Source organism: Betta splendens, chromosome 3 (genome assembly GCF_900634795.4).
Source record: "Betta splendens chromosome 3, fBetSpl5.4, whole genome shotgun sequence".
NCBI classification, from domain to species: domain Eukaryota; kingdom Metazoa; phylum Chordata; class Actinopteri; order Anabantiformes; family Osphronemidae; genus Betta; species Betta splendens.
The window spans coordinates 9,336,769-9,352,979 of record NC_040883.2 but is presented as its reverse complement, the minus strand read 5'-3'; the positions used below and the strand labels follow the sequence as shown (position 1 = coordinate 9,352,979).

General features: G+C 38.7%; 1 protein-coding gene across 1 annotated transcript; it reads right to left on the bottom strand.

The window, feature by feature from the left end:
- Positions 1-1,411: 1,411 nt before the first annotated feature.
- Positions 1,412-6,932, bottom strand: zgc:153993 (uncharacterized protein LOC767645 homolog). The gene is made up of 6 exons (XM_029145079.3): positions 6,717-6,932; positions 5,009-5,057; positions 4,591-4,752; positions 4,386-4,518; positions 3,200-3,304; positions 1,412-3,107 (listed from the first exon to the last, which is right to left on the bottom strand). Exons 1-6 carry the CDS (start codon positions 6,787-6,789, stop codon positions 3,009-3,011), a joined length of 621 nt encoding a protein of 206 aa, XP_029000912.1. The 5' UTR covers positions 6,790-6,932; the 3' UTR covers positions 1,412-3,008.
- Between the last annotated feature and the right edge of the window lie 9,279 nt (positions 6,933-16,211).

Sequence of the window (16,211 nt, the reverse complement as noted above, 5' to 3'; positions counted from 1 at the left end):
GTGTTGGAGGTGTATTGTTCTTCTCTGCTCCACACTCACACCTTCCTGTTTCGTGCGTCCCTAATATTATTTTAGTGCTATTTATGCTTATTATTTCTGCCTACTGTACTGTATCTTTACCTCCACCTCTGCGTTCCCTGTTGCGTTTTGGCCTGACTGTCTGCACTATCATTACTCGACCCCTTCGTGTGCTAGAATCCAAGTGAACTGCACCATCACACCTTTCTTACCCTGTACACAGTGCTTATAATTTCTACCACCACATCTTGTCTATCTGCATGCATGTGCTCTATGTTCATTAATGAGCTGCTGGAATCAGTAAAACTTAAACTATTCTGGGTTTATTTTTCTCTACCCATTGCAATGCAAATAACAGAGCCACTAATTCCCCTGTGAAAACTGACAGCCCATCACCGATTCCCCCACTTACACCTACCTTTACCTCTGGTACCACCTCCCCCTCTGCTGTTCTAGATGCATCTGTATATACTTTCACATGATCCTAATACTTTAACCCAACGTAATTTTCTACTTCGTCTACTTCATTTCTTTCCTCTCTTCTCTTCTCCCAGTCTACTTTTGCCTCCTCTAGTATCCATGATGGCACTACTGAGCTCGTTACAGAATTATAGTAGTCAAAGTCGCCTCATATTCACTACATAAATCATGGCACACAACAAGTGCGCGACTGTTATGTTGCTCCAATTATATTATACAGTTTTTATGTTAAAATCGCATTTAGCTGTGGATTGACAGTCAGGTCAGTCTAGAGAACCTTAGTGTTCAGCTGTTGTCATGCAGGTTTCAGAATCAGGGTAACCTTTTTTTCCCATCATCCCTTTGCTGTTTTTATTTTTTTGAGCTTTGAGCCTTGCTACTTTAACTAAGACGTCTCTCTCTTACTCTCACGCCTACACGCACAACTCTTGTTTTGAAGCTACTTCGGTACAAGGAATGTAGTCTATCCAGCAGACAAATTAAGATGAAGTGCCCTTAAATATTTAAGAAAAAAATGTGACCAGTCAACATTTGTAATTGTTTTTGACTTTGGACATCAGGGGGGACAGTTCTGTGTGTCAGGAGGTAAATGGCTTGGTTTCATTACCAAGGCGGGATGCTGGTGACACCCCTATCCAACACAAATAAAAGCACCTGGAGGTGTACATGGTGTGTCTGCATTTATTACACATTCGATTTGTTGCTGGTACTTCTAATCTAATTAATTCTAATCACAAAATTTATACTTTACATTTAGTTAAAAACTAAATTACTGATTAATTAGTAATTAGTGCCTTCTCATTATATTCTATTTTGTTTTACAAAAAACACAATTACATAATATGTTTTTTATTGACCTGACAAATTCATGATTCCATGATACATGATACAAATGAGTCAAACGTCCACAGAGTCAATGTTGCATGTGACGTTTTTATTAGGAGAATTGTTTCCTGACAGTAATGGACAGGTCACATTACCAAGGCCCCAAGATAAATAATGTAATTTCCCTCACAAAAGTGCACAGTGAATTTGACAGCAAAATACTTGACAGAAGCTCGTGGGGAAGCAGGTTACAGCACCATGGTTCTGCTGCAGGCCATACAGTTCCCATTACATCAGCTGTCCCTCTCACACTGCATTATGTAAATAACGGCCATTAAAATAGCTACAGAAACAACATATTCTCCATTTCCCTGTAAGAGCACTTTTTCACTTTAATAATCTAAACGGAGATAAAAAGTCACCTTAAGATGGACACACTCTAAAACACTGCTCCTCCTGATCAAACAACCTAGAGATGAATTTTAGCTGGGATTGGAGAGAGGGTTAGCTGTTGGCTTCCGTGGCACAGGGAAAACACACAACATAAAAACAAGCTGTTTTTCTTAAAATGATCGCTTGATTGACCAATCTTAATAAAGCTAGAGTTCATTTAGCTGTAGATGTTTGAGCCGGTGAGCCATTTTGCCTGACCATGTGAAGATGTGTAGCAAATCACATTTTGATCACATCACAAAACCGTCATAATCATAAATCATACATTTTTTCTAACTAATTTCAAAAAGTAAAATAAAAGTGGTGTTCTTGTTGAGTTTTTTCCCCCAGCAATTTTTTTTAAATTTTCACAGCATTGTGGCCACAATATAATCACATTGTTCCATTTTCCAGTACACATTTGTTCTTAACAATTATTTTATAATCCATAATTATTACAGAAGGAAATGTTCTGCATAGTCTTTAATATAGTTAATAAACCATTGTCATCCCTTTTCACTCTTTACAGTATTTGTGTTGATCAAGTGTGTACGACAGTATGAAAGAGTCTAGAAAAAAAGTGGTTCACATAAATTAGTTTAAGACAACTAAAACTACTGCAGCTATGCATAAAATGAAAACAAACAAAAAAAATCTATTCATTTACCCCAACATGGCTGCCTCAAATAGAACATCATTAAAACTTCACAAGCTCCCTAGGCCTAAGCTAATGTGAAGCTACAGTACACCCAGATGAGTGATTTGGTGCGTTTTTTTGATTGGCTTTGAGGAGTTAATGCTGGATCTCACGCTTTACTCATGGTTCATAAAGAAATGAGCTGAGACCTAGTCCAGGCAAGATGAGGTGTTCTGGACAGTTTGAAGACATTTTCAAATATGTCTAGCATTCATAATGATAATCACTCACTCACATTCACTGCTACACAAGTCCTGAGAACCTCCAACATGGCTGCTGGGGAATGTATTGCAGCACCTCTTAAATTTTCATGAAAGGCCAAAAAAAACTGATGGCGATGATGAAGACACCTGGTGAACAGCAGGCTGCAGAAGAGTGTATTTGGTCTTGTCAACCTGAGAAGATTTGGAGCTTTTGTCCCCTTTAGTACAGAGAAGACGTTCTCTTGTTAATGAGGTGTAGGCTAAGGAGTGGGTATAATTAAAAAAAATATCTGTCCAGGAGAAGAGATTGCAGTTTCATCAAATGGATTGGAAGGTTATGAGGTCTGATGGTCTCAGCGCATCTTCCTGTAATAAACAAAGGATGCCACTAATACTACTGATGCTACTATGGCTACTGTCCTCCATCGAGAAAAGCTGTGGGCAATTCCCGCCTAGAAAAAAAGAAGTAAAATAAAGAGTAAAATAAAGAGCATTGCATGCTGTGGACTGGTGACTGTAAATCTGTGGTTGATACACCACTCACCCAGCCTCCCTGCTGTATGATCCAGGAGCGAAGCCTCTCCCTGATGACCTCAAGAAACCAGCTCATGACGGTCCTGATGTTCTCTAGATGGTTGGTGGTCAGTGCCTTTGGGACAAAACCAAAAGTCAAATCAAGTCTAGGATTTTCAGCGACTCTACAACTAAATGTGGAACTGTCGCTTTATTAAGACTGATCAATCATCCAATTGGTTTTGCTAATTGTAAGAAAAACAACTTGTTTTAGCTTCTCTCTTCCCAACAGCTAACCCTCTCTGTAATCCCCAGATGAAAATCATCTCCAGAATGTTTCATCAGGAGATGAGGTTTAGAGTTTGTCCACACTGGGATGGATTTTATTATAATCTCCGCTTAGATTATTAAAGTAAAAAAGTTAGATGAAAAAACAAGGAAATGGAGAACAACGAGCCGTTTCTGTAGCTAAAGTACGTTATTTACATAAATAAATGCATACATAGAGAGACACAACCGACCTTCAACGTGTGGTTGAAATAAAGTCACCTAATGTTGTGACGTTAATGTAACTTTGAAACAACATGCTTGAAAGACAATACCAAAGAACCTATAAATCAGTGTTGAAATATGGTTGAAATAATGTCCATTGTTTTGTCATTTTAAAATGACGACATTTTAACAAAAAGATTTGGCGGTTGAAATACGAAACTTAAATTTTAACGTTACATTGACAGTAAGACGTTGAAACAACATTGATTCAGTCCAAACATAATTCAATGGTCATTCAACCATTATCAGGATGTTGATACAACTATGATTTAACTGTAAAATGCCTGCTGGGTAATTTGTTGTGTTGTTAATTTCCATTTAACTGTCATTTTCTCACAACAACTACAGTCCGTTTCATCCAACAGTATTACAATAAATTCTCCTACGTAAAGGTTGTTATGTTTAGCTTTTTTGAAGCTGTTTTGGATGTAGCTGTAGAGCTATTGAGCTTTAACAGCTTAGTTATTAATTACCATTATTCTTAATGAACCAATCTACACAACACAGCATATAAATAAACATACAGTACTCAAAACAACATGCCCCTAGGACTATAGTGACTTGTTGTTGGTATGAAATCTTAATCTTAATCTTCCTGCATTTCCTGCAAACCTTACAAAAAAAGGTTAAAGATAATGAAAACGTGCAGTGCAATTTTCTGGTACCTTGTGAATGAGTTTGTAGGCAAGATGGAAGAGAGCCACCACTCGACCCCAAGTGATGCCTTCAGCAAAAATGCGTCGAGCAACGTACATGAAGGCTTCGTGAGCACAATCATTCTGAACCTCATTTATCAGTCTGAAAAAGGGAAATGAGTGTTTAAATGCACTATACAAATTTTCCATATTAGTTATGAGGTGCACAGCTTACCGTTGGAGCTCAGCATTCCTGTTGAGTTCATCTGCAATCGTAATCAACTGTTCCACCACTTTTTTGACCTTTGGATCCTGCAGTTCATTTGGCATTCCACCCAGGTGCTCAGTGGAGACTTGCTGGTTGGGGTCCTCTGTGCTGAGACGCTCAATCACATACCTGCATGCAGAAACCTGCTTATGAGGGTTTTTTTTTTTTTTACATATTAACAGACCTTCAATTACCTGTTGATCTCAAAATGTAAAGTTTTATTGTTCCATTAATTGTCAGTATTGTTGGATTAAACCTTTGATTAAAGCCAAAAACAGTAACAAATAAATACCTGTCAAACAAAAGATTATTTTTCTAGATGGAAATAAAGAATGAAATAATGAACTAAATATACAACACGTAAATGACTGAACCCAAGACTTACCCCCTGAGCACTACTGCTGCTTGGTCCACAATAGGATCATCAACGACATCTGTAACAATCACAGCATTTATTTATACACCTGCACATTTGCAGGCTTTAGGCCAGAGGTTTGATGATTGTTTGACAATTCTACAATACTGGAAGGTGGATATTTCCAACATGTCCAGGGTCTACTCTGCATCTTGCTTAGTGTTCGTTGGGCTTGGGTCCAGACACTTTTGACGACACGATTGATTCTTGTATAAAACAACTGTCTGATCCACAAATCATCTTCTAAAACAATTTCTTTTTATTCTGTATATCATCACAAGATGAGATATGTTGATGCTGTATGTTCTTATGTGTAGATGGCCAGCTTTTAGTTAAAGACATGTTTAACATAAACCACAAACTCAAATGTAATTAGAGAAACTAACATATAGTTCAGCAGTTCAGGTTTTAAAAAGAGGTTTTAACGTTGAACCAAAACTTACTTTCTACTTAATTCTTGTGATGGAGCCTTTCCCAGCTGTGAACAGAGTGAGATGCAGGATACACTCTGGATAGAGTGCTATTCCATCAAAGACACAGGCAATCACTCACACCTATGAGCTATTCAGAATCGTCAGTCCACTCTAACCGCAAGTGTATGGACTGTGGGAGGAAACCAGAGTAACCAGGGATCCCAGTGGATCCAGTGGAGATCCAGTGAAATCGAACCCAGAACCTTCTTGCTGTGAGGCTGCTAAGCCACTACAAAGCAGTGTTTACCCAAAACTGAATATAATTAATAAAAAATATTGAAATAAAAAGAATTTAACTCAACACTACATACGAGTACACATAAACCACACACAGCACATTTAACCCTGGGGGTCTGGGGTCCAGAGACACAGAGACACCAAACGATCCAACGGTAGGTTTAGGCAGACGTGGGACTTTTCACGTGCATCACATTTAGTGAGTCGTTATGTTATGATCATCAACATCATTATCCTGCTATGCCCTTGCATTTATGGCCCCATTGTCATTTAGGTTCGTAACGTTACAATCAAAAGTCCGTTCTGTTTTTATCTGTTTCCGAAGTTCTGTTGTCAAATTGATCAAGTTTCTCTTTCGCTGCTTGCTCCTCTGACATTATCATTTCTGTGATTGTGAAACTATCATTCCAGCTGTTTAATAGTTACGTTTTATCACCTCGTCCTGTGCTGACTGGACGCCTCTGCGTGTGTTTATCATGTTATTTATTACATATTAATTAAGACGCTAGCGTCTGTCCCGATCTCACTATCTACATTTAGCCACCGTAGCTTCAGCCTTAAACGGGCATAATTCCAGCCACTCGATAAAGGTTTTGTGGCCTCCAGTCATCATTCATAGAGTAACTCATGCCCTCAGTCTGTGGTTGCGGTTAGGCTGAACTCAGAGGCAGTTTCGACTGGTTTCCTGGTTATGGTGAGCTCAAATCGACCGTAGTAACGCCGATGCTAACGCCGGTTAAAGTTAAAGTTACAGCTAACCGGTTAAAGTTAGCACCGGTAGAGAGAGCTGGGTTCAGGTAAGGTTCACGCGTGAAAAAAGACCAAACGAAGGGGGGGGGGGTCTATACTTGTTAAAGACATCAACAATTACTCTAGTCCTAATACTGAGATACTTCACCAACGTTAGCTAGAGTTGCTGTTAACAGGGCCTCTGGCCGGTCTCTGTAGACCTGACAGGGATACGGTACCTTCTCCACCCGCGGCGCCTTCAGGCTCGCGCTTCTCTTCCCCGTCTCGTTTATTCTCTCCGCAATCAGCCATGGCTCCGACTCGACTGTGAACTCAGAGCGACGAATAAGGATGCGACGGTAATTGTTTTTGGCCCAGCATTCACCGACAGATCGCAATCCGGGCCGACAGGACGAATACAAACTTCTCGGAAGAACCAGGAAGTGATAAGGAAGCGACGGTGAAGTCAACGCAAAGACACGGACACGCCCCGTTTTCCAGGGGACTTCTGAAAAGTGCGATGTGTGTCAGTGATGCAACTGGAACTTTTAAAGATATGACTATCTATAACCTATCTATAATCTATAATCTACCTATGGGGTTATGGGAAGCATCACATTATTTAGTAAAGTTATCTACTTGACTTACCTAACAATGTCTGACAATGTCTGACAATCATTTTAATGACTTGTGTCAGTTAATTCAATTATTAACAGAGTAGCTTCATTAGATGGTGTTCAGAAATCATATTTTATTTTGCACTGACAATGAATCTAGAGAAAACCCGTATATCTCTACTGACGCTCCAAAAAGTAAAAAGGTTTTGAGTTTGATTAAAACTTTGTATGTCCCAGAATTAAAAAGCACTGCTCATCAGCACAAAGGCCAAACACGCATACGTTTTTAAAAAAAATATGAATTGTCTTTAAATAAAAGAACTATCTTTTTTTCGTACCAATGCATGCAGCCTGAAGCTCATGTAGAAAGATGCTCTGTACATGCATGGCATGTAGAGACTCACAGAACATGCAGGAGCGTGTAGAAACCCAACAGTATTCAGAGCTACTGTAGTTCAACTGCCCAACTGCTATTTAACTGAATTTGAATTTCATTCACTCATTTTATCTAAAAGTTCATTTAAATGGACATTTAATGCACAGTAAGTGCATTGTAATTTTGAATGCACTTGCAATATATAAATTATGTTTTCTTTATATTTAAAAAGTGAAGTGAAGTTGTATCTTTCTGGATACATACTGTATAGCACTAAAAACAACAAGGGACAAATAGGCCTAGACTTTTTATAGAAAGAATGTGGTCGTGTGGTTACAGGATAATAGTGGGTACATTAATGGGGGTGTTCTAGTAAAAGTAGGCTGTTAGTCACATCTCATTATCATAAATGCTTTGGATTAATCAACATAGGGTCCTGTACAGTAGGTTAACATTGATTTGTAATTGTTATTTCCTGTTAACCTTTATTTTTGTTCCTACATTTATTCATGTCCAGTTTATGTTTGGGGGACTCTTGCCGCATTTGGCAGATAACTGCAGTCGATTCTGAACTCTCCTACAGGTGGATCCGACCGCTCCCCTCGGTTTTGGTTTCCACCACGGATCTTGAACTATTACTTACTCTTGTGGGTTTGTTGCATCACAACAACCCTCACTGTGGACCCTTACTGGCACCAGGTGGCCCAGTTGTTGAGCACAGTAGAAAGGCGTACATCATCGGGCTGTGCCTGTGGGGTCACTGGGGGGCACATGTTGAAGTGCAGTGGTCCAGCTTCACCGTCAGTGTGGAGACGATGTTGCACCGGTTGAGTCAGAACCTCCATCCAGTCCAGGCTACGCTGGAGGATGGAGGTTCTGTGATCACCCGGGGCAGACTGGGTGCCTTTCTGTGTGGAGTGTGCACGTCTCTCCGGGTTCTCTGGCTTCCTCCTACATGCATCAGGTTGATTGGTCACTCTAAATTGTAGGTGTGTGTGTGTGTGTGTGTGTGTGTGTGTGTGTGTGTGTGTGTGTGTGTGTGTGTGTGTGTGTGAATGGTTGTCTGTCTATGTGTTGCCCTGCCATGGACTGGCGACCTGTCAGGGTGTACCCGCCTCTTGCCCATAGCCAGCTGGAAGTATGCATATTCTCCGCGTTGGTTCTCTGGGATTCAGCGGTAGTACACCCCCTAGCGGTAGATTAAGGGGTAGACGATGGATGGATGATCACTCTCCACACAATATCGAGTAAATCTTTTTTTAGACTTAAATTGAGAATATTTTCCATATTCCTGTTTACATTAGTACTGACAATATTGCCAAAAGCCACTAGCTCACCAACCACAAACGGAAGCAGTATGTAAATATGTGACCATTGGCTGTTTAGTGGCAGAAGTAAGCCTGACGGTGATGACTCAACTTGACTCAAACCCAATCACATGTCCTTCCCCCCTTTCTGCAGAAAATGCATGTTTTTTTTAACTGATAAAATTGTATTGGTTCATTCACACAGAGAACTGAAGACATGATGGTTATTTCACATCCAATTCTATAAATCACCACGAGATGGCACTAATGCACCATATTTATTATTCTACTTGGGACAGTTTTCTTTTTAAAAAGGACCCTGTATACAAATCTTAACGTAGGTCTGTCCAGTGTGCAGCAGTATGTAGATCTTGGATAAAACCCTACTGATAAATAGTTTGTTTGTTCATTCTCACAACTACTTTAGCTCTTAAAATGATCATAACTACAGTGATGGAGGCAAACAAAAATTACTTGGAAATGTCAGAGCTTTGGCATCCTACAATAATCATACAGTCAGTTTAGGTGATACTTACAACTATCTCCATGTCAACATAAAAGTAACAAAGCAAATGCTTCACAAACCTTACAAATATTTTTTACTACACATAATCATTTTGTAATAGCTAACTAAAAATTGCCAGCAGTGGTTTAGATTTAGAGATTGTTTGCAAATCTGACTAGCACATTTTTCCAGCACATTAAGTCATTTGCTGTTTGACTTGTCTGGCAGTTGTGGAGCCTCTAATTGTAGAATCTGCAATTTGTTCACCAGTTCAACACAAAGCACTGGTCAAAATTACTGACTACAAATGTAATCAGTAAGTAAAATATGTAATCAATGTTCTTTGACTAAGTCAAAATGAAGAAAATACACCCTATTCTAGACCTAAAAATATTTGGGACATAAACTATGCTGTGCAAAATAGAAATTTCTCTGTGGTTTGGAAACCACCCATATGTGTCTTTAAAAGACAGTTAAACTGGAGATCTTGACAAGGTGTAATCTAAGAAAAATTGTTGTCAAGCAACATTCTGCTTTGAGCTCTCATGTCATTTTTCACACTCGCTCTCAGGCATTCCTACAGAGAAACAGAAGCTCCTACAAGAGTAGGCAGACAGAGCAGAAGCTTCATGATACTATTGTACTGTATGAAGTAGTCATTGTATCCCATTACTCTTGGCCTCAGCATGATGACAGTGATGGCCCACATTTATAGTTCTACCTGGGAGAGTTTACTGCAGACTGCTTTTGCACTGGATTAAGTAAAAAACCTTTAATGTTCTATTAAAGGGCTCTCTCCTCTAACCACACCCATCCATTGCCACCTGCAGCACATAGCTAAAACCAGCCAGTCAGGTTTCTGCTCAGCCACATTTTCGTGAAGAAAATTATTATTATAATTATAATTAAGTAGCAGAGTCCTGGGATCCTTGTTTTTCCCACTGGCAGACAAGTTGCCCATCAGCGACCCCACCCATTAATTTTACTTATGTAATTTGAATGAGTCCAATTTGAAGTATTGTAATTGTCAGAATTGAAGCCCATGTAACAATGTAAATGCTTTACAAACATAAAGATGCATATTATAGATCAGTGAATCTAAAGTGAACAATCATTACCTGACATGATATTGTTATTATTTTTGTCTTAGATCGAGTTTGTTTGCAATACCACTACACTACTACACTACTAGCACATTACAGTAAATCATTTTTGATCATACTACTAAGCATTGTTCCTTCCTGGCAAGGGCATTTCTGGTTTATGTAGTTTTTGACTGCCCATTGCTGTCAGTCCTATCCCACAAAAGCAACAGTGCCTCATTTTTATTACATTTCCTTTGCACTGGCTTCCACTTCAGGTTCAAAGTGCTGATGTGACAAACAAATTGTGTCCCATCTTCGCTCACCTCTGTTGACATACAACTGTGAGAATATTTCCCCTCAATCTCTGTTTTCTGCGGAGGGGTCCCAGCTAACAGCTTGTTTTAATTTCATGACAGGATGTGTGTATATGTGTATGTGTGTGTGAGAAAAAAAGAAAAAAAGGAAAAAGATTGAAAGATAGACTGTATGTTTGGAGGAGTGAAGGGACAACAGGAAGTGGAGAGGATGGTGTATGGGAAACAGCTATTGGAGTTATTTTTGCTAGGGATCCTACTGTGAGGAGGACTGTTTGACCTAGGTCCTGTTCACACTGACGCTAAATATGGCAACTTATGTTGGCGAAATCAGTCATGTGACAGAAATAGGAGTGTTCATAATTCAGCTGGAGCATGATTCATGTACAAACATGCTCAATAAAGATAGTGAGATACAAGAAAATAGCCAACAGACTGAACTAACATTGTATTATTGAGTGATCTTACAGGAACAATAGGATTCATTACAAAAAGGAGAACTAGTCCTGACAACCCTTTATTTTCTTTCTTCTTTTGGCCAGTGTATGTGAACCGTATATAGTTACTGGGTCAGTGTTAGCATCAATTCTTGTTGTGTCATTGAGTAATTAATGCACCATGTAGAGTACAGATAACTGGAAATACAGTTTTTGGCTTTTGGAAATTGAAAAAGAGTCTCCTATTTGAAAAGTCAGATTATTTTTAGTTTAATCTCAAATTCAAGTAAAGTTTCATGTTGTATTCATCTGAAACATTCCTTATCTTTTGTTTCTAGCCTTCTTTCTAGCCGCAGTGTTTAATGTCACAAATCTCAGGCAATCTGCAAAAACAATAGGATTTTTTTTTGTAGCGTGCTACACCTTCCAAACCATGTACTGTGCAGAATACTGTAATTCTATAGCGACACAGTTTTCATCATTTAGTTGTTAGCTATTTATCACCATCATGGGTTTAAAATGCAGCTATAATTTAAAAATGTGACATATAGAGAGTTTGTTTTATGTCAGAGAGCTCAGTGACGGCTCGCTTGTCAACAGGAAATAGTCGTAATAGATCATGAGAAGCAGGGCTCAGGGTCTGTCTCTCTCCCACCCCTCCCGTCTGCCCCTATGTGAATGTGGCGTCTGTAGCTATTGCTTTATGGCAAATTTAAAAGGCCTCAGATACACAGTCTATGCTGATAAGAAACTCAGTTAATTAATAAACCGGGCGCAGTTCAAAATGCTGCACAACAGTAAAAAAGATTATAACAAAACAGAGCAAACAGCATATCATTTACAAAGCAGTACAAAAAAAGGGTCTTTGAATTTCACTAAAAACTCAGAGAAGGATTGTGACACGTTTCTACAGAGCACTTGTACTGTAAGCAGAACATACACATTAGTCACTCATATTTACACACTAATTTGAATTTACTTAGACGATGCAAATATAGTGCTGCACTTTTTCTGCACCTTTAAAAGATGCTTGAAGGTCTGTTTCTCAAGCCTGAGGCTATCATGCAAAACAATTTCAAATCTATTACATGGCAGCATAGGGTGTGATGTGACTTGTGACTTATGATGTGACTTAGATTCACTGAAGTCAAATAAAGTTCTGTGTTATTTAAACAGTGTCCATTTACAACTCAAGACACTCATGACTTTGAGATTTTACACCACTAAAAAGCCAACAAAACCCACATTGAGCAAGATAAATGAAAAGCCAAAACTAAATGTTGATAAAATATATGTATTATAAAATAATACATATTATGATAGCAAAAGTGACGAGTAACAAATGTCTAGCTACTTTTTTCAAGGATTTTAGAAATAAAGGTCACACTCAATATTGGCCTATAGTTGACTAGTTCTCTAGGGTCAAGAGTAGTTCTTTTTAATAAAGACTTAACCACAGCTACCTTAAAAGCCTGTGGTACTGTACCTGCTCATAGAGTTGATTTGACTTAATATATATTTGCTTATTGAAGTCAAAGCTATTTTGAGTAATCTAGTTGGGATTGGGTCTAAAAACATCTAGATGATGTGGAAGAGGTGATTATTGAAATTAGTTTGACATGAACTATGGGAGTTAAGATTAAAAGTAATGACTGATTCATGCTATTTTCAGAGTATGATTCATTTTTCCTCTAAAGTTAATATTGTAAAAACAATCATAAAATTGCTGCTGAGATTGTTTTTATTTTCCTCAATTAATGATGGGTGTGGTTTGCGTTCCCACACAAATCTGCAATTTGTCACTGTACACACAGTAGGTGCAAACAGTACCTGTATAAACATTTGCCAACCCAAATATTTTTTTTTCAACGATTTGGAAAGGATATTTGCACAGGCAACTCATATTTTAGTAATATACATGTATTTGATCTGCAAGAGACTACATTAGCTTCCGGCTAATGTAGCTTTACAAGCATGTAGCCACTACATGCTTGTAAATTTACTGTCATTTGCATTTTGACAGGTGCCATTTCTAAGCCTTTGAACTTGAAATGATTTTCTTTGTTGTGCAAACTATTTGCATTTAGCAATGTTTTATTTTTTCATGTGACCTCTTAGATTTAAGAAATTATTTCCTCACAAACATAAATAAGGTTACAGGATTAATAATCCTCTTTACAAACATGCTTTTACACACTCCTGATGACAGCACCTGTGACATTTTTACCGCTTATCGTTATAGCTGTCCCTGGAAAAGTGGTCAGGATGATGGATTTTGTTCACATTGAGTGAGAAATAAGTGAGAAAGCATCACCTCAGCTCTCAGCCATAAAATGCATCATTAACTTGTCAGTTTGCTGAACATGTGCTTTTTCACATACAGTAGATCTTTGTGTTTGGTTCTGTATAAAGGCGGACAAGACAAAATAATTCCAGCTTCCTTTCACCACAGCTGTCTTCACTGCTACAGTTCATTAGTGATGCATTGGCATTAGTTGACATTTAAAAAAGAATGACTCACGCTGGAATATACTTTATCAAGAACAGAACCAAAGCCTTTCCTTGTAACTACAGCTGTGTGGGATGGTGTGTACACTTGTACACAAACCTGAGAGTCCTTATGCTGCAGAAGAGCTGTATAGAGCTGTGACCTGCTCTAAGTGAGCTGTGAGTGTAACAGCCCTAACAAAAGAGTGAACTTATGCTCATCCTTCAGTTCACTGCTATTTTTGGCAACCTTGCTTTTGATACCAGACCAACATACTTTTTTATTTCTAAATAGTATCTACAGTATTTTTATATATGATACAGTACACAATACTGTACATGTCATGACCCTGCTCTCCAGCCATGCCCGTGCCTCCAACCACGCCCACTGATACTTCAGAGTAAAAGCTTGGTCTCCCGTTTAATTACTCACCTGTGCCTCTCCTTGTGCCCTCACTCCACCTCATCAACACTGCCCTTGCCAGTTCATCAGTTAGCGATACCACACATTCACAAATGAGTCCAGCCACCTATTGTCACTGTCCCGTTTCCAGGTCATGTAGTGTGGACAACCACTGATTTTTCACCATGTAGCATGATGTATTGATGTAACTAAGCAGCAACTGTGATTACTTTATTGTAATATTTACAGTGCTGTCTACAATATACTGTATTGTTTGAGTAAATAAATACTAGTTATTTAAAGCCTCAAAGACAAACCACTGTAACGCTTCCTGAGAACAGATTAGGTTACGTTCCCCTAACCTTGAAGCATAACATAAAACGAGCATATAAATTCTGCAGTTTGAACTGCAAGTTGAGAAAAGTTTGTGGAAAAGATAAAGGTTACAACATTCAGTTATCTTTTTCACAAAAATATGTTAGTGGACAAAACTATGTTACATGTGTCTTTATTGGCTATACTAAGTGTCTGTGTTATTGAAACATTTCATTTATATTGTAATCTATATTGTAAGCATATGAGCAGAAAATCTTATATTTTATTGCAATCATTACCAGACCCAACTGACACACTTCACCCAGTGACTACAGAAGCTGTCACTATACCGACTGCCACAGTGCTAAGAATACTCCAAACAAATCCTGTTAAACTGGTTTTTAGCCCTCCCCCATAATGGCCTTTTGATATTTACCATAACCAGTGACAGAAGGAACATACACTGATAACAACAAGTCTGTGAATCATTTGTAATGTTACTATGAAGTCTACATGAGCGCGACTGTGCAGGTCCACAGGGTCAGATGTCGATAAATGTGTCGATCCGCATTGAGTTAGGCCTCCAACACAGAAGAAGCTCAACATAGTGCTCCAGCGTCACAGAACCACCTCTCTCTTTATCTGCACCCACACACATAACAACGCAGCCTTCCTTTAAGTAGTATCTACAGTACAGTATGGTATCTAGATAATCATTCAAAAACACCAGTCAAGCTTACTGTTAGCAAACAACTAGGCCTCCAACAAGAAGCATGATGTCAAATGTCACATCTTCTCCCACTTTTTGCATGCACAACCTTGATAATCAATAAAACAAAGCAGTCAAATCACTCTACATAAAACATGATGTCTCTCCTAATTAATTTTGCTTGGGTCTGTTAGAAATACTGTCATGCACATGTAGGACTAATGTAGTGCTACTGCCTAACACTACGATTGGTGTGAACATCTCTGTGAAATACCACAACGGGTTTCTGTGCGTGTGAAAATTGATAAAAAAAACCCCACTCTCGTTCATTTGAATAGGAAAAGGCAGGGATCGGCACCATGGCTTTCATCATTCATCAAGGTGCAGTGTTGACACAGCGTGAGCGGATTAAGCTCATGGAAATGAACACCTCCTTTCCTCCAGGCCTTCAGTGTCTACACTGAAAACTATTTGCAAACGAATATCTTGCAAGCAGCAGTCCTTGCTTTTAGTCTTCCAGTTTAAGAAACACTGAATGGCAATTTCACAAACCATGCTAAACTCATCTGTAATGAAATATCAATTAGACTGCATGAATGACCCAGCCAACTCAAATAATTAATATGATTGAAATCCCTGGTTACAAGTGACCAGAGTTATTATGTCCAGTAATAACATGAAATCAGCAATAAACTGTTTAGTTTTAATTTCTAGTCATACTAGGAATAGCAGTAGTGCCATTGTTTCAGTACTCTTAGTACTGCTTGCTTCTACCGATACTGTTGCCTTTGCTACTATCACTATGCACTGCCTTGTGCTAAATATTGTCCATTCCCATAACAATTACCATTATGATGCTTTGCCATTGGTGCCGATGGAGGGTGCTGTGAGGTTACATTTATTAATATTCTTATTATTTGGTCATGTGTCATGCGTCCCACAGAGTGCCGGCCAATAGGTAAATGACCTGCATCTTGTCCTTGAATGGCCTTCTTTGAATATGTAAATGGATGTTGTTAAACAATTTGGTAAGAAAATACCCTTGAAGATGCCTAAGATCAGAGGGGGTGACAGCGGACATGGTTTGGGACAAGATAACCTGCGTTAAACCAGAGGCTCACTGCAAGTCACTACATGCTCGTGTAAGAATGATGGGAATGTGTCTTTCAGCCTCACGGA

Coding starts and splice junctions, on each gene's coding strand:
- zgc:153993 (XM_029145079.3), bottom strand. CDS start 6,789: ATGGCTGATTGCGGAGAGAATAAACGAGACGGGGAAGAGAAGCGCGAG. Junction 4,519..4,590: donor AGGAATGCTGAGCTCCAACG/GTAAGCTGTGCA, acceptor TCCCTTTTTCAG/ACTGATAAATGAGGTTCAGA. Junction 3,305..4,385: donor CCTACAAACTCATTCACAAG/GTACCAGAAAAT, acceptor TTTGTCCCAAAG/GCACTGACCACCAACCATCT.